The sequence below is a fragment of the Liolophura sinensis genome, chromosome 3 (assembly GCF_032854445.1).
Source record: "Liolophura sinensis isolate JHLJ2023 chromosome 3, CUHK_Ljap_v2, whole genome shotgun sequence".
NCBI classification, from domain to species: Eukaryota; Metazoa; Mollusca; class Polyplacophora; order Chitonida; family Chitonidae; genus Liolophura; species Liolophura sinensis.
Window position 1 is genome coordinate 5,176,745 of NC_088297.1, and position 19,700 is coordinate 5,196,444.

The 19,700-nt window shown below is 39.3% G+C and overlaps 1 protein-coding gene across 2 annotated transcripts; it reads left to right on the forward strand.

Moving 5' to 3' along the window:
* The first annotated feature begins 1,016 nt into the window (after nt 1-1,016).
* On the forward strand, nt 1,017-17,919 carry LOC135463743 (clathrin light chain B-like). Of its 2 annotated transcripts, XM_064741160.1 has the most exons (6): nt 1,017-1,176; nt 1,858-1,943; nt 7,763-7,858; nt 11,148-11,262; nt 12,366-12,477; nt 16,833-17,919. In XM_064741160.1, the coding sequence occupies exons 1-6, from the start codon at nt 1,026-1,028 to the stop codon at nt 17,002-17,004; spliced, it is 732 nt and encodes a 243-aa protein (XP_064597230.1). In that variant the 5' UTR covers nt 1,017-1,025; the 3' UTR covers nt 17,005-17,919. The 2 variants fall into 2 exon arrangements, with proteins under 2 accessions (XP_064597230.1, XP_064597231.1); XM_064741161.1 differs by lacking the exon at nt 7,763-7,858.
* Nucleotides 17,920-19,700: the final 1,781 nt, after the last annotated feature.

Below are 19,700 nucleotides of genomic sequence, written 5' to 3' on the forward strand. Positions count from 1 at the left end.
TTTACTTGATTGTGCGTAAGCCATGGTGCTAGGGCGTGTAATTTGCTACTTTTTAAGCAATTACATGGACAGTTGGAATAAAACTCTAACAGGTAAATTGACAAGAAGCTGTATTTCACCAGTTACATGTGACAATTTACCAGCTATCAAACACTGTCGTCGCTGCTCTGGATTGTAAGTCGTTTACATTATTGAATAAACTTACCTCTGTGTAAACAACTAACTATTACGCATAGTTCGTTGATTAAGACAGCTTCTGAAACGACTCGTCCTCAACGCGAAAACATACTTGATGTTAAAGCAAAGTCAACACGACGTCCTCTGTGTCACGCTGTGGTAACGTGACGTGGCCAGCATTATGACGTTTCGAACATCGCTCTCGGCAATCATCGCTAGCGCCCGGTGAGTCCGAGACAATACTTGAGTATTTTGTAACGTTGTTTTTAAGTGACGTCATGTAGACCGAATGATCATGGTCAAGTGGCGTAAGTGCTAGTATCGATAGGAACAGCTGTATGCTGCCGAAAGCGCATGTTACATTAGTTTGGTATGCACTTATAAAGGTGAAAACGTGTACGTAGCAGGTCAGAAAGATATTTAGTTACTTACCAAAGGCCAGTGGTTTACTCCAGTCAGACAAGCCCCTATACATCATGCATTACCCTGATCACCGTTATAAAGAGACATAATAATTACAGCGTTAAATACCAATTAATCAATGAGTAAATTATTTAATTTAGCGTTACTGAAAATTCAGATATCATACTTCCACTTCCACCCCAAATTCCTGCCTTGCCATCAACACCCGCAAATCATTCATTCCGATGTACGCAAAGTGTCATAAAATGCATCAAAAATAGAGCGCGCATCGGAGAAAAACTCAATTGTCAAGGGGAATAACTCTTGAGTGACAACGAACGACATTTACATACGCGGTTGTCTTTCCTGTTTCGCCGTAAATTCCCGATGATATTTCTTTACGTTCGTCCATTTCCGAGCACTTCCGGATACACCTCACAAGAAAGATGGCTGACCTTAGTGAATTTGAGAGCGCTGAGCAACCCCAAGCCCCAACAGAAGATGACCCAGCCGCCGCTTTTCTGGCCAGAGAGCAGGATCAGTTGGCGGAGTTAGAAGGGGACAGTTTGGGGGCCGACAGTTCGCAGCCACCTGCAGGTAACAGGGTCTATTCGAGTTCACATGTCGGTGCCTGTTGAAATGCAGTGGCATCGGCGTGGATTCGTGGGTGGGGGCGTGTGGCATCGACAAAGCTGGTTGATTTCACCGATTAGCTCCAAAATTAAGTCAGATTTCACTAAAATTAGAAGCTATTGTGCTTTATTTGCACATTTTATCTTCCGGGAAGACCTTCAGGATTGTAACTGTGAAAGAAATGGTAAAAGCCATTGGTAATAGACCTGATAAATTATGAAGTTATGGTGGATTGATTATGACAGATTGTTTATCGATCTCTGGTGGCCACAATAAAGTGGCCATCACCCCCTGTGATGTGGTCAGTTTTCTGTCTCGCTAGATTAGTCAGAATTGAGTAATTTTGTTTAACTTTTAACTTTAGCCTCTCATTATCATATGATATTGTAGCTCTGCAAACATCTGTCTTAATTTCTCTGTCTTATTTTACTCCTAGTCCGCAAACTGAGCATGTTTCGCTATCTTTTGTTGAAGGCCAAATTTGTAATGTGTCAGTGATGTTATTGAGGTTTGTATGATCTTAACATTTCTCAAACAGAGTCAGTATCTGTTAATATTTTGATTGCAAAATTTTAGAAAAAGCTTGTTAATAGAGCTTTATCATAAATGGCTTGCATAAATTACACCTGATTGTTGTTTTTTCAGATGATGGATTTGATCCCTTCGGTGCCGAGGCAGGGCCAGCTGAATCATCCGAGGACATTTTTGGGGACGGAGCTCAGGAACCTCAGGTCAGTTACTGATTGATGGAAGACCATCACCATGGCAACTGTCATGAGATTGAGGCTTTTGTAGCCCCAACTCCTTTTCTTATATTGGCCTAGCGTCGTTGGAGTCTCAACACTAACAGTATTAATTTCTTACTCAACAAAGGACCAGGCAGATCCCCGTTGTTATCGAACAAGTCTTGTGCAAATAAAGACACCAACCTAAAGACCTGCTTTCTACACCCACTGCACCTGCACGATAGGTCCCTGCTCGCTCTAGAATAGATTTATCATAGCCTTGAAGGCTTTCATGGCACACTCTCCTTGGCCCTGGCAGCCATGTTCCTAGTGCTCCATTATAAAGCAGGACATGCATGTAGCTGCTCAACATGGCATCCACGGCCGAGGAAGCCTTCATGGCTATAATAAATCTATTCTAAAGCGAGTAGGGACATATAGTGGCGATTGGGGGGGGGGGGGGGGGGGTGCCGAAAGCAGGTCTTTAAGTTGGTGTCTTTTATTTGCACAAGAGTTGTTTGATGACAAAGAGAATCGGCTTGGACCTTCATTGAGAAAGAAATTAATACTGTTAGCATTGAGGCTCCAACGACATTAGGCCAGGATAAGAAAAGGAGTTGGAGTCCTCCGGGGCTAGGGCTTCTGTTTTGTTTTTCACTGAACACGTTGAATATTTTGTTTGCTAAAGCACTTTGCTGTTAAGTGTAAAGAATACGTTTTGCAGATATTGTAACATCGTTTGCTTGTAAAGTTGCCTTGTAGGATCACTAAGTTTTTCAGTTTGATAGAGGCACAGATTATTGAATTGATTAACCTAAAGCAAATTCTGTTTATTCGTTTTTTCCCCTGCCAACTCTCGTAATATTCTTGTAACAACTGAACCGTGACATATGACATCAGCACTGCACTGCAACCTGTGTTTATGTTCCCAGGCCGAGTTGCTTGTTCCCTGTGTGGTTTTGTCTTGTCTTTGACCAGCACCTGTGTGTTTTTTCCCCATGCATGTACCAACATGAGATTTATCAGCCAGTGACTTACAAGGTGTTATTATACAAGATTGGGAACATGGGTTTTTATATTGTTCAGCGTCAGTATCATCATCACTACATGTGGTTTGAGGGGCCTCCGTGGCTCAGTAGGTTAGCGCGCTAGCGCAGCGTAATGACCCAGGAGTATCTCACCAATGCGGTCGCTGTAAGTTCAAGTCCAGCTCATGCTGGCTTCGTCTCCAGCCGTACGTGGGAAGGTCTGCCAGCAACCTGCGGATGGTTGTGGGTTTCCCCTGGACTCTGCTCGGTTTCCACCCACCATAATGCTGGCCGTCGTCGTATAAGTGAAATATTCTTGAGTACAGCGTAAAACACCAATCAAATAAATAAGTAAATAACATGTGGTTTGCTTGTCACATATTCTTCGCAAACAAAGAGCTGAACAAAATGGCAAATCACGTCAACTCAGCTACAAAAAATTGTTAGCATTTTAACGAGCAACTTTCAGAGCATTTCATGCACATTTAAAATTTTTTTTTTTGGAGACAAAGGTACATTGGCTGAATTGGGCTTCACAAACAGTATAATTTTATCCGTCTACACAGACATGACACGATAATGCCTTCAGAATATGCTAGAGTAAATGCCTTGCCAGCATGCAAAAAGGTTGGAGAATTAAAGTAGCATAATAACATATGGATACATAATTTACATAATCCAATACCAAAACATGCACAATGTGTTTATAGCAGCCCCCAGCTGAAAAAAAGCTTGAAATTCAATTATTTGTATAATGACCCTCTTTGTCTGTGTACATTTCGCATTTTGGATGATGGTATTGGGGGGTAGATTAGATAAGTAGATGCAAGTGTCCCAAACAGATGAGCAGTTAGTTGTACGTGTGTTGTCCAGCAAATCCTTACCCCCTCTGTAGCCCGAGGTCCCGCTTCATGCTAGCCACCCCCTCCCGGTATTAGAAAATGTGCCACCACCACATCCGATGTCCAGCTGTCTTTTGGCCTCACAGGGAGTATTAGGAAGTGCAGCCCCTGATAGGAGTTTGACTTTTCTCACAAATCAATCCGTACTGTTTATTAGTTAGATTTTTTCATTGGAATATGATGCTCTCTATACATATTCTTCAAGCTAACTATTAATCTTAACATAAAATAGAAAGTCACTGAGACTTTGGTGTCTGTGTCTTGTTCTCTTACACTGTAGTTGAAAATTATAGCAAGCTAGAGCAGATATTTGTGATTTTTGACCAAATGAAACTTGCCATGTGTCACATACATCTATTATTTGTTTTCCTCATAAAATCTGTTATGTTCAAGTGAAAATGTATAAAAATGGCTAAATATTTCCCAGTTCACAAGTCCTGCTCTGTCGCGATGTATCCCCTGTTAAGTTTTGAGGTTATGTCTCTGTGTTGCTTAATTAACTTACATGGGAAGGCCCATTGTGATATCTGCCATGAAATAGTTTACATTTAAGTCCAAGGTTTGGTTGATTACCCCAAATTGTCCATTCCCTCTTTCTGCTACATTCCTATCATTCAATATCAAAACACTTTCAGGTTTACTGTATATCTTCATGTTGCTTGAATATGAACTGAATAAGTCTTCCTAAGTAAAACATAAAAAAAAACTGTGATTGTCTCTTTTTGTTACTCACAACATATGACAAAAGATCATTCAATATCAAAACACTTTCAGGTTTACTGTATATCTTCATGTTGCTTGAATATGCACTGAATAAGTCTTCCTAAGTAAAATATAAAAAAAAACTGTGATTGTCTCTTTTTGTTACTCACAACACTGTGGTGAAATTCAGTTATTCTCTTTTACGACATCCCCATGGCCTGTGTTTTATACCAACGTGCTGCTTGAATTACCTAGCCGAGTAAATCCCTCAAAACCATAAAACATGATGTCTCAGATAAGGCTGTTCTATCCACCCCCTCCTCGCTACCTCGATATCATCAGCTTTTCTTGACTTAATCAGGATGGCTTGAAGAACTTTCTTAGACCAGAAAAAATGTGATAATCCAATAACATCGTCCAGAATACAGTTTCTGCCAAGCCCTATGTTCCTACTTTCCCTTCATCAGGATCCTTTGTGACATTATTAAGGGGAGTTAATCCATGTGTTACTTGAATGTTTGAAGACTGACAGCTCATGACTCAAGTTACCTACATTGTCTGTCACCAATATGTGTGTCTCCATGCTGCTGCTGGCATGATTTCAGACTCTAGGTGGTGGTGGCAGCGGCGTCCTGCTCGATGGGTTTGGCGACAGTTCTGCAACCGATTTGTTAGGCAACCCTGCTGGTGGTGAACCGATGGGTGACAGCTTTGGTGTCCCTAATGACACTCTTGTGAGATTTGTGTGTTTACATCTAGCTTCTTCCTGCTTTTATACACCTTTGATCACACGTGGACACTGTCATAAGCAATAAAAATGGTATATTTTCTATTTGAACAGTTTGAAAAGAAATTTACCGTAAAAATGATTGATTACAGTTATTATATTTATCGTGGCGAGGATTACAGTGACTAGTTGTGACACCTGCTCATTTATATCCTCAACCACATTCCAGATTAAGAAGCACACCATCCCGAACATCAACTTCCCGCAGAGTGACCTAAAATATGTGTGATGTAACACGCTGACCCAAATGTTGTACGACAGTGTACAATACTGACCCAAATGTTGTACGACAGTGTACAATACTGACCCAAATGTTGTACGACAGTGTACAATACTGACCCAAATGAATCAAACTACTTGTACGACAATGTACAATACTGACCCAAATGAATCAAACTACTTGTACAACAGTGTATAATACTGACCCAAATGTTGTACGACAATGCACAATACTGACCCAAATGAATCAAACTACATGTACGACAATGTACAATACTGACCCAAATGAATCAAACTACATGTGCGACAGTGTACAATACTGACCCAAATGAATCAAACTACTTGTACGACAGTGTACAATACTGACCCAAATGAATCAAACTACATGTACAACAGTGTATAATACTGACCCAAATGTTGTACGACAATGTACAATACTGACCCAAATGAATCAAACTACTTGTACGACAGTGTACAATACTGACCCAAATGAATCAAACTGCATGTACGACAGTGTACAATACTGACCCAAATGAATCAAACTACTTGTACGACAATGCACAATACTGACCCAAATAAAGCAAACTACATGTACGACAGTGTACAATACTGACCCAAATGAATCAAACTACATGTACGACAGTGTACAATACTGACTCAAATGAAGCAAACTACATGTACGACAGTGTACAATACTGACCCAAATGAATCAAACCCAGTAATCCCTGCTTCAGGCTTCATGCAAGATCAGCTTCAGTGAAATAAACAAATAAATAATTCATGCAAGATCATGGTTACAGGAATCAGTTTGAGAATCTGTAGATGAAATGTTTTAAGAGTACACGTACAGATATACACTTTCTTTGCTGTTGCAGCGTAAGTGAGATAGTACTGACAAGGAAAATTGACATGTAATGTATTGTGAAAGATACATGTAGTATTGACAAGGAAAATTTACATGTAATGTGTTGTGAAAGATAGTATTGACTAGGAAAATTTACATGTAATGTATTGTGAAAGATACATGTAGTATTGACAAGAAAAATTTACATGTAATGTGTTGTGAAAGATAGTACTGACAAGGAAAATTTACATGTAATGTATTGTGAAAGATACATGTAGTATTGACAAGGAAAATTTACATGTCGTGTTGTGAAAGATAGTATTGACAAGGAAAATTTACATGTAATGTATTGTGAAAGATACATGTAGTATTGACAAGGAAAATTTACATGTAATGTGTTGTGAAAGATAGTATTGACTAGGAAAATTTACATGTAATGTATTGTGAAAGATACATGAAGTATTGACAAGGAAAATTTACATGTAATGTATTGTGAAAGATACATGTAGTATTGACAAGGAAAATTTACATGTAATGTGTTGTGAAAGATAGTACTGACAAGGAAAATTTACATGTAATGTATTGTGAAAGATAGCATTGACAAGGAAAATTTACATGTAATGTATTGTGAAAGATACCTGTAGTATTGACAAGGAAAATTTACATATGGTGTATTGTGAAAATGGCTTCAGGAGCCAGTTGTTAAAAACATTTACCGAATGGGATGTCAGCTGCCTTGTACAAACTGAAGTCTTCGATTTTGTTAATCTATTAGTATGAGACCTTAGAATCTTATCAGACTTCTATATTACGCTTCTAAACTACACTTCTATATTACGCTTCTATAAACTACACTGTACCGGCTGTAAGTATGATATGTCCCACACCTTTGTTGTTCTGGTATGGCTGCCACAATTTCGGTCAACCCAAATGGTCTCGTTGTGCTCCCAAGCCCAGTCCCAAGTCCCAAGTCCCAAGTCCAGTGCAGAGTCACCTTTCCAGAACCCAAATCAGCCCCATTCTGCTCCCAAGCCAAGTCCCAAACCCAGTGCAGAGTCACCTTTCCAGAACCCAAATCAGCCCCATTCTGCTCCCAAGCCCAGTCCCGTCCCAAGTCCAGTGCAGAGTCACCTTTCCAGAATCCAAATCAGTCCCACTCTGCTCCTAAGCCCAGTTCCAAGTCCCCAAACACACCCATATCCTTGGTAAAATTGTTGGGAATTTTCATCCCAATGCTGCTTGACCTCTGACCTTCTGGAAACCTTTCCTTGTTGGCATGCTAACAATGTTGTTGTTGTTTGTTTTTCTTTTGTTCGGACTCCATTATGCTGCCTCGTTTTCAGACTGGAGGAGATGGCAACATGCTAGATGAGTTCGGAGACAATTCAGCGCCGAATTCATTCAGTGACCAGATAGGTGGAGAATCAAATGATACCCTTGTGAGAATTATTTGTGTATTTTATGTGTTAGTTTCTCCTGCATGTTCTGACTGGTGCTGATAACTTCTGAGGTAGTTGCTATTTGTAGAAAAACCCACTAAAATTCTATCTTCAGAAAAGCTTAATGTAGAGTTTGTGGCTTGACATCTCAGATATTTTGTGCAGTTATTGAGAGAGAGTCAACTTGACTTTCCCCCAAGTCAGCAGATGAAAATTGTTTACATTCTCACTCGAGAACATCAAAAGATTCTGGGTAAGCACACCAGCATGGCAAAATGACCCAGGAGTCTCCCAGCAACATGGTCACTGTGAGTTCAAGTCCAGCTCATGCTGGCTTCCTCTCCAGCCGTAGGTGGGAAGATCTGCCATCAACCTAGTTGCTTGTTGGTTTCCCTCTGGCTGTGACCGGTTTCCTCCCTCCCTCCATAATGTTGGCCGCCGTCATATAAATGAAATATTCTTGAGTACGGCGTAAAACACTAATCAAATACATGTGTAAATCAAAAACAACCGTGACTAATGAATCGGTCTCTGGTTGTGTGTTCAATCCTGGCTTTGGCTAGGAAGTTTATTGATTCCTTTGCTGAAGGGACTTTGGAGACAGTAAGGGGTTAATGATGCACACGTGGTTGTGTGCGTAGTCAAATATTAACTGAAGACCACTTGCCTTCCACCAGTATGGCTTGAATGTCTATTAAAGTCACCTACGGGAAGGCCATTTTTGAAGGGTCACTTATTTCCTCCACCCACTGACAGCTTCGCATTGAGTACAGGCGTTAACAAAAACCAAATACATTAATGAATACCCTATTTCCTCAACCTCTTGGCACAAAAGCAACTTCCAGTGCAATTTATGCACATTTTGAATTTGATTTTGGAGACATTGAACTACATTGGTTGGATTGGCCAGTTTCGGGGCTTTACAAAAAGTATAGTTTTATCGGTTAACACAGAGTAACGCTCTCAGAATTTGTGAAAATAAACACTGCGCAAACATGCGGAAAGGGTTGAAGAATTACAGTAAATCAAATTAAGAATTATGTATTTCCTAACGTGCTGTCATGTGACTTTACTTCACATCTGAGATCTTGTAGGTGTGGGAATGTTTTGTCTTTCACTCAGTTTTAAGAGCCCCTAATTTATTAAAGTGATGACCTCAAATTGATGCAAAGTCATCACAAGGAGAACTTTATATTATGCAAGATATTCTTGAGTACGGTGTAAAGCACCAAGCAAATAAGTAAATTATATCATGCAAATATTCAGAATTTTTGACTAATAAATGATTGATTATTGTATTTTATCCCCTTTAATTTGTTTTATAATTATAATACAAATGAGATCTAATACATTTCACACCTGTGAAACACATTAATTGGCCGAATTTTTTTGGTCTTGAACCATGAAATGTTTTGATCCTTTCATTGACATTCTGTGAGTTGAAAATGTGATATTTAAACAAATGAATGGGTGATACTTTTGTACAAGCTTCTCAGGTACTTTAAATGTTAATAGCTGGGCTCTGAGAGCTAATGGGTAGTAACAGGATTACTGGCCGGTCTGTAATGTGGTGGCCGGCGGGGCCAGGAATGTGGCGGCCGGTCTGTAATGTGGGGGTCGGCCAGTCTGTAATGTGGCGGCCGGTCTGTAATGTGGGGGTCGGCCAGTCTGTAATGTGGTTGCGGCCGGTGTGTATTGTGGTGGCAGTCTTCATGCTTTAATATTAACTCACATGAGAAACACTCAGTCAAGTTTGCAGTTTATTTACTTTCATTAATAATGGTACTGGTAATTAAGTTTCTTCCTCCCCACTAGCAGATGTGGCAAGACTTGTGTTCACAAGTTGTAATTTATGAGCATTAAGACATGCAAAACATGGTAGTTAAAATCACTCCTAGTCACAATGCTTTTAATAATCTGTTAGAAATATCAGTTAAACATGGACATTATTGGGAGAAAAAGAGTTCGTTGAATTTTTCTTTCTCATGTGTACTTTATGAAAGGTTTTGATTTTAAAATATACATGGGAAAGTTATGATTGTCGACTTTATGGCATTGGTTTTTGTTGTTTAAGTTTGCCAATGCAAGACAAGTACAAAGACCCTGTAACACTCCAGTAAACACAACATACAATACATAGTAAACATCATAAAACGTATAAATATAAACAATAATAATAATAATAATGTGTACACAGGCTCCTTTACTATAAACTTTTTGTGTGATCGTTGTGAGTTCAAGTCCAGCTGATTCTGGCTTCCTCTCCAGCTGTAAGTGGGAAGGTCTGACAGCAGTCTGCTGATGATTGTGGGTTTCCCTCGGGCTCTGCCCGGTTACCTCCCACCATAATGCTGGCCGTCTTCGTATAAGTGAAATATTCTTTAGTGCGGCGTAAAACACCAATCAAATTAATAAATATAAACTTTTTGGGTTGCCTCAAGTTTGTGTTTTTAACCTGGAGGTGACGGTTGCTTTTGTGAATGGGCTGTGGAATTGTCAATTAAGTGGTGTCCACAAATTGTCAATTAAGTGAATTCAGTGGTGTCCACAAAATGTTTCTGAGGATGGATACTCAGTATGAGTGGATCTAAGTTAATCTTTATTTTGTGACATTTCTGGTATCAGCTGATGTGATTTTTGTATACATTTGTCTGTATTATGTCATTAAATTTAAGTTTTTCAGGGTGTCACGTTTTATGCACAACTTGTCTTCAGAAATAAGATATTGCATCATGCATTGTAAAATGGTGAAGGACTTGCCACAAGCTCTAACATTTACCTGAGTAAAGATTTGTATATCAGGTAAAAAAATGTGATGACATTATCATGTATTAGTGATTTATAGCATGCCCTTTAGTACTTTGGAGTCGGCTGAGTGGTGAGTGGGCACGCGCAGCACAGTGATGGAGCAGCCTCTCACCAATGTGAATCTAAATTCCTTTCTAGTGGCACGTGGGATGGTCTTCGGCAACATGCTAATGGTTGTTGGTTTTCCTTGATTTTCTCCACAATCATGCAGCCATCATATATTTATTTGATTGGTGTTTTACACCGTAGTCATTTCACTTGTACGACAGCGGCCAGGATTATGGTGGGAGGAACCACGATCATCCGCAGGTTGCTGGCAGACCTTCCCACATACGGTCGGAGAGCAAGCCAGCATGAGGTGGACTTCAACTCACAGCGACCGCATTGGTGAGAGGCTCCTGGGTCACAATGCATCTGATAAATAAGTGAATACTGTGATTGAAGAAGAGAAGTGTAGCATGCGTTGTTGTGTTGTTGACAGACTAACGGACCGACGGACACATACTCAGCCATCTCCCACGTAGACAGACAGAGAGCGGAGCCGGAGAAGATCAAGAAGTGGCGAGAAGAACAGACAAAGATGCTGGAGAAGAAAGGTACGTGTTTGTCTGTAACTGATACAGCTGTCATTCATGGTTGTTAAGCAGAGCAAGAAAGGTCTCAAATAGAGATATAAATACAGGCATACAGAACGATTTGCTAAGTATCAATTCCTGCGACAAATACACGTACCTTCTGATTTTCGTGTTTGTTTTTGAGCAGATGTGTGATTGTTTTTGAGCAGGTGTGTGATTGTTTTTGAGCAGGTGTGTGATTGTTTTTGAGCAGGTGTGTGATTGTTTTTGAGCAGATGTGCGATTATAACACTACCTGTAAAAGACCTGAACGTTGACTTAGCACATCGAAATTTGCTCTTCTCAGACCTTTGACTTTGCCATGTATGTCTTACTAGCACATGTCTCATGAGATAATAAGCCTCATATTCTAAGACCTCCACTTTTTGCTTTACTAGATACATTACAGCTCTGGCTAAAAGTCAAAACCAGGCAGCAGATTAGCAGTCTTTTAGAGAGTGTGTAGAGCACCTGTAGGGAGCTCCGTGACAGATAGTCACCTGCAGAGTCAGACATCCGTCCACTGTGACTAGCATTGCTAGGCCTACACGCTGGCTGTGGAAAATTGATGACAGAAAATGTAGACATCAATAATTAAGGCTTATCTTGAAAATTTCGTTAACACACCAGTCAAATAAAAATAAAACACACCAGCTATTTCAGGTTACTGGTTAAAAACACTTGCAACCACTTGTCATGCTTACACATGTCTGTCAACCGAAAGTAGCCTTCGGTGAAAAGCCTGCATCCCACAGATGCCTCATTCTGTCCTAAACATACCTGTTTTGGGTTTTTTTGTTTTTTCGATTTAAGGCAAACACCATCCTTACAATAATATAAATACATGATGTTATTTAGATGTATTTCTTGTATAAACACAACAAATGATAAGACGTGACTGAAGGATCACGCAAAGGTACGGCCCCATGAGACCATTTTGGGGTGATGTCCTAGGCGGGAGGTGTGCAGTATTGCACTTGATTTATTTACAAGAAAGTTGCGTTGGTTTGAAGTTCATGTGAAGCCGACTAGTGTTGTTATTTGCTATGGACATTGATGAAGTCAGTGACTGTTATTATTTATAGATGAGGAAGAAGAGAAGAAAAGAGAGGAATGGAGGTCACAGGCGAAGAAAGAGCTGGAAGATTGGTACAAACACAATGCAGAGCAACTTACCAAGACCAAGGAGAACAACAGGTAAAGATGATCAGACAACTTTGTAACTGCTGGCCTTGTAACTGACAGCTGAGTAACTGATGACTCTGTAACTGACAACTTTGAAACTGCTGACTTTGTAACTGACAACTATGTAACTGTCAACATTGTAACTGACAACTTTGAAACTGCTGACTTTGTAACTGACAACTATGTAACTGTCAACATTGTAACTGACAACTTTGAAACTGCTGACTTTGTAACTGACAACTTTGTAATTGTCAGCTTTGTAAACTGCCAACAGAAGTGCTAAACTTAAATATCAGCAAAGAAATTCCAAAAAGTTGGTGACAGAATTAAAACTGAACTTACACATAAAAATGAGGCAAAGAAATTCACAAATGATCAAAACTGGGTGTCCAGTGTTTTGTTGCAAATTACAGTGCATGAGGGCAAGGACAGAATAAAAAAAAGTCTGACATTTTTTAATCTCGCCTTATTGACTGAAATGTTTGAAAGGTTAAAAGAGTTGACCAGGGTTAAAGTTGTCATTTTCAGTCTTGGTTGCATTGTCTGTACATGTTTAGGGTTTTTTTGTGAAATCTTCATATTGACTTACCAGTTTATTATGTAAATCACTTTAATATGTATCTTAATGTGTAAATCTCCTCTTGTGGGGCCATTTGATAGGTTCTCAAACCTTTTGTGTTTAACATGGATGTGGTGTACTATTTCTGCTCGGAATGAGTCCTGGCTGGTTTCCCGTCCCAGTCCATCAGGCCTGTTGTTCATATGACTTTAGGTCACTGAAATGGGAAACCAGTCAGTAATGTATTTCTGTATCAGACAGTACATGTATTGATCGTTTTAACATACCTTCTGTCCACGGTAATATTTTTGTAAACACATATAACAGGGTGCATATTACACAGGGATTGTAACAGGGATTGTACAAAGCAGGGATTGGATGTGTAACAGGGATTGTAGGGATGAGAAATGTTAGCCACTATACTTATATTCGTGATTATGAGGTCATTGTAAGGTGCACATTATGGAGTGATACCGGAAGAGTCCATGTTGTGTTGAAAATCTGTATTGGACGCGATGCTTCAGGCATGCAGATTTCCAATACAACACGGATGACTACGATTGTACAATAGAACAAAACACTTCACAATGACCTATTTATTATATGGCTGGACCTGTCCAAGGACTTACAGCTCGTGCAAAAATAACGATTGAAGACACGTACGGATTCAGCCGTAGTGGACCCTCTGTTCTCGGTGGACAATGCACTCTGTATCCAGCGCTTGTATATTCCTAAGTCACTTTTGATCTTCACTTTAGTATTTTGTGGAATTTGCAAATCAACAAATAATGAAATTTATTCCCTCGTCCACATCGTCAGTGTTTACAGAAATGCAGAGAACAAACGATAACCACAGCAGTGCAAAGCCCAATGCTTTTAGCATATAGAGTTACCTCCCTTTGCTAACGTACGATATGAAAAAAATACAGCATCCTGGATCCAGTATAGCTCCAAGTACAGGATAGTCACATGGTACAATCCGGCTGATTTCATTGGACCACACTTTTAGCTGTATAATAAATTGTTGTGATAAAAAGGATGTTCAGTTTAACTGTTCAATGAGAATTCCTGCCCTGACATCACAGGACAGAAAAATTCTTGAACTTGGCCTACAACACCAATCAAAGAAACAAACTTAAAAGTTATATCTAACTGATGTCTAAACTTTTATTTCTGATGTTGTGATCATTTGGTGTAATATTATAACATCAAGTATTAGCATGAGATATTTTTTGCACACATGGCCAATTGAACTGGCATTTCTCTCTGGCTGACTTACAGAAAATACCTAACTCGGGGGCCAGTTGCTGGAAATTCAAATAGCTGATACAAGTGTTAAACCTAGGATTTAAGCCAAATTCAACAGCCAACACAGTTGTCTAGTCAAAATACAACAGCAGCAGATTTAGTTCATATTTAATATGTAGTTATGAAGTCCCGCTCATGCTGACTTCTTCTCCGGTCGTATGTGGGAAGGTCTGCTAGCAACCTGTGGATGGTCGTCGGTTTCCCCGGGCTCTACCCGGTTTCCACCAACCATAACGCTGGCTGCCGTCGCATAAGTGAAATATTCCTGAGTACGGTGTAAAACACCAATCAAATAAATAAATAAATAAATAAATATGCAGTTATGCAATTATTTTTTGGCAAAAGTAAGTACAAAAGTTGTGGAATTATTTTGGCTAAGTACAAAATTGGAGACTTGGGTTAAAGTTTAATCTGCAGTTAAGTCTTCGAACTGTTTTGATCGACCGAACCCAGATGTCTAAATTCAGGAATAATGCAGAATGTAACCATTCAAATCAGTGTCATAAGTTCTTTAACAAGCCTTTAAGGTTTATACTTGAGCACTGTTCAGCTGTCAGTTGTTCATCACTTTGCACCTTGCAGTCCTCAAATATTCATCACTTCTATTCATCACATATTCATGACATATTCCTCACATATTCCTCACATATTCATCGCAATCACAGTTGATCATGATATATGTACATGCTAGTTTTCCTAACAATTTCTTACAGTTTTGTGTGATGTAGGAAATTAGGTAAATTACTAATATGTTTGTTTTGTGCTGGCTTCCATTGTTCCAGAAAAAATCAGGCGTAAGTGTGGTTTCTGTTGTCAATATTGTGCGTTTTCTTCTCTTGTCAAGAGTTCGACGTACACTGCACCTGTGTAATGGGAGTAGCTGTAGTTTCTGAAGGTGACGGCAACACAATCGGTCAATTGTTATCATTAGGTGTCGGATAAATTTACACCTTGGTTTTTTTTCTTCATTTTTGTTTAATGAAATAGATTGATAAGAAATAAAACAAAGTAGACCAAAAATTGTTTAGATTTACAAGACACTTTTTTTTATCTTTATCTATTTTGTATCTTTTTTGTTTTTTTATCCAGATACATTTGTATTGTTGCATAGAAGCAGCTCTTCGGATCTTTACTCCCATTTAAAGCTAATAGATATATATGTCTGTATACTCCTGTTATATCTATATGGTGAATAAAATTAAATTTGTCTATTTTTTATCTTTTTTTTTGGCACAAAATAAGAACTAAATACTCATAGTTTGTAGACAGATGTCAAAATGTTGTTGATGTACTATAATACAGTTCAGTGTAGAACACAAAAATTGTTCAGTTTCGCGTAGTCTTGCATGAATGTCACAGTAATAAGCATGATTGTACATATGTATATGGTGGGTAGTAAACACTGATGGTATGGTGGTGTTCTGCATGCATGGCTCTCCTTTAAAAATAGAAACATATTTTGGTCCATGTATCGGATTTGAACAAATGCTTAATGACCCAGGAGCCTCTCACCAATGCGGTCGCTGTGAGTTCAAGTCCAGCTCATGCTGACTTCCTCTCCGGCCGTAAGCGGGAAGGTCTGCCAGCAACCTGCGGATGGTCATGGGTTTCCCCCGGGCTGTGCCCGGTTTCCACCCACCATAATGCTGGCCGCCGTCGTATAAGTGAAATATTCTTGAGTACGGCGTAACACGAATCAAAAAAAAAAAACCAAATGTTTAATGCAGACGGTAATCGTAAGGGTGGTCTGACACAATTCTCACAAATGTTATCAAACATAGTAATTAAAACATCATGGAGGTTTGAGGTTCGAATGAAAGTTTCAGTGAGGTTTATATAGGGCCCTGACAATCAGGGGCTTGATGACATTTTTATCTTTTCTTGCCAGATGATTTGGAAATGATGAGCTTTACTGCCAATGATTGCCATTAGCCGATCCTCTCCGGCCGTAAGTGGGAAGGTCTGCCAGCAACCTGCGGATGGTCGTGGGTTTCCCCCGGGCTGTGCCCGGTTTCCACCCACCATAATGCTGGCCGCCGTCATATAAGTGAAATATTCTTGAGTACGGCGTAAAACACCAATCAAAACAAAACAAACAAACATTAGCCGATCAACATGATGTCATTAGTCAGATGGCATTGCTTTTATTGGCCGAAGAAATTATTGATGTCATTCAGTGTCATTAGGGGTCAGTGGCCAAATAGCATTCGTTTTATTGGCCATTTGGCTCTGGTGTACTTAGCCAGATATTAGTAGCAGCAATGGCATAGAGCTGATTTGTGTAATACATTAAGTGTCCTCCGCCTGTTTTGATCTTATTTTTGTTGGGTTAAAGATTTCACCTTTTCACAGGTGTGATGATGTAACTGAATGTTGTCCCACAGATATAGTATATGACGTGCACAAGTAAAAGTCATTTCTCTTCCACTTCTAACATTTCTGTACTGGTATCACCATTGACAGCAAGATTACCTCCCTTTGTTGTACTCTTCTACTGCAGAGCTGCCGAGGCTGCATTTGTGAAAGAGCGAGATGAGACAACCTCCGGACACAACTGGGAGAAAATCTGCCGACTTTGTGAATTTAATCCCAAGAACAGCAAAAACATGAAGGACATTTCGCGTCTTCGGTCAATTCTGCTACAGTTAAAACAGACGCCATTAGAGCGTTAATCATTAGGATGTAGCCCATCCAATCAGTGTACATTTTGTGTCTGTTGCAATATGCATGTATGAGCAGCTGTCATTGATCAGACATTAGTGACTACTCTAACTAGTGTACATTTGTACAACCTGATTTGATTGGTGCAGAATGGATTTGGATTGTAAATTTAGACAGCAATGATTAAAGCTAATTATATTCATTATATTATATTTGGAAAAAAAAAAAGCTGTCTAAGAATTTAATATAGGTTATATTGCCCTCTTTTCAAAATGAGTTTTTGACTCTCAAAAAACCTGATTTCCTTTCGCGAACTAATGTATTTTATATATAACTGCACATGTATTTATGTTATATTAATAGTAATGGCATGGATATCATGTCATGCCATTGAAGTCAATTAAATACTCCAGATTTGTGTTTCCCATTAGACCATAGCTAATACTGCTTCTCCTGTACATGTATATTTGTTTTGTGAAATATAAAGCATTTATTTCCAATAAATTGCCTAATAAACGCATGCAAATATGCTCTGTGCTTATGTTGTCCTAGCTTGTAAATTTGGTGTTTTTATAGGTGGCACGAAGGTTATTTACATAACGACTCAATGTAATTACCATTCCATTTTCGTAAGAAAAAAAATATCTGTAGCGTTTACAACTTTCGTTTTCGTCTTCAGACCTTGATGAAGCTTACAAGCAGCATTGGAGCAAAACACCTGTAGAATTTATTTCATAGCTCAAACAACGCCTTAAACTGTAATTTGTGTCATCTTGCATGAAGTTCCTGACCTGGAGGCTTTGTAGAGATAATGTAACTAAGATATGGTCAAATAGTCAGACCAGTAAGGGCAGAAGTTTTTTCTCGTCAAGCGTAGGAAATTTTTTATTCCATGTGAAAAATTTGTGCTTGTAATAAACTACGTGTTGTCACCAATGAATTCGATAGATTTCTTGATTTTCTTGAAAAAATTCAAATGCAAATGGAGGCATCTTGGTTTGGATTTCTCATGACCGAGTGGTTAAACTGCTTGCCATTCAACCACTGGGACTCTTGAGATGCAGGTTCAAAACCAGACTTAGACATCCTGGGAATTTGTGGATTCTCGCTCTCGCACTCTTTTTTTTTTTTGTGCCTTGGTGACAGAGACCGAGCAACAATGCATGGTGGACCATTTGCGTAGTCTTCACAATGAATGAAAACAACTTGCACCGACACGGTGTGCAAACCTGTATGTTACGTCTGTCTACCACAGACACTAATTTCCTCCACCCTAAATACTGACAGCCACTGTATATAAGGGAAAAAGTCTTGAGTATGGCCAATAACAACTGTGAACAGGGCAACCATGTTGTTGTTTGAAGCATGGTTTTTTTAATCCAGATTCCTACTTCTAAAGGAATATCCGTCATATCCCAGAGGTACACAGTGCTTATATTCCACCCTGTTTGTACAAAACATACAAATAAATAGTATGTGGGAAGGTCTGCCAGCAACCTGCGGATGGTCGTGGGTGTCCCCCTGGGCTCTGCCCGGTTTCCTCCCACCATAATGCTGACCGCTGTTGTATAAGTGAAATATTCTTGAGTACGGCGTAAAACACCAATCAAATAAATAACTAAATAAATATTAATAAATACATAATTCACACAAGATGTGGGTTCAGTCCCGTGCTCTTTTGTGTAGTCTTAGTTGGTTTCTTCAATCTCCTGTATACTGGCTGCTGTTGTGTATGTGGACAAGAAATGTCCCACCAAATGCATTTGTTTGAAATGTATAAACGAATACCAGCAGCACTGTGGTGAGTATAACCCCTGGTGGGGGGGAATCTTCATGGGTGTTAATGATAGTTATGTGGTTACCATGACAACTGCTCAAGTGGACAAATGTGTCCATCACAAATGAAAACTTTAAGTGGAACAGCTGGAATTATAGTCCCGACAAAATCATTTCTGTTTATATAGTATATATAAAGAAAATATCTACCCGGTTACCATGACAACCATGACACATCGTCCTCTGTGTATCTATGTATCCACCAAAAATTCAAATGTGGAAAACAGTTGGAGTTGTAGCCCAGACACGAAGTTGCATCTATTTATATAGTATATATCAGGTAAATGGCTACCTGGTTACCATGACGACCACGAGAATGGATAACTGTGAGTCGTGATAGATCGTCATCTCTGTATCTACATGTATGTGTCCACCAAAAATTAAAACTCTATGTGGAAAACTCTTGCAGTTATAGCCCCGACACAAAATCATATCTATTTTGCATATAGTACGTACAGGGAAAATGGCAATCTGGTAACCATGACAACCAAGCAAATGGACAAATGTGAGTCACAACACATCATCATCTGTTTACGTATGCATCCACTGAAAATGAGAACTCTCCACGGAAAACAGCTGGACTTACAGCCCGGACACAAAATCATATCTATATGGTATATACAGGGACACTTGCAATCTGGTAACTATGACAACCGTGAAAGTGAACAAATGTGAGTCGCAACACATTATCTGGTAACCATGACAACTGGGCAAATCCACCAAAAATTTAAACTCTATGTTGAAAACTGTTGGAGTTATAGTCCGAGCATGAATATGGATGATCGGACGGACCCCCACCCCCCAACTGAAGTCAATAAATTTATTTATTGATTTATTTGATTGGAGTAACATCCTATATTTCACTCATACG

Coding starts and splice junctions, on each gene's coding strand:
- LOC135463743 (XM_064741160.1), top strand. CDS start 1,026: ATGGCTGACCTTAGTGAATTTGAGAGCGCTGAGCAACCCCAAGCCCCA. Junction 7,859..11,147: donor GAGAATCAAATGATACCCTT/GTGAGAATTATT, acceptor TGTTGTTGACAG/ACTAACGGACCGACGGACAC. Junction 12,478..16,832: donor AAGACCAAGGAGAACAACAG/GTAAAGATGATC, acceptor CTTCTACTGCAG/AGCTGCCGAGGCTGCATTTG.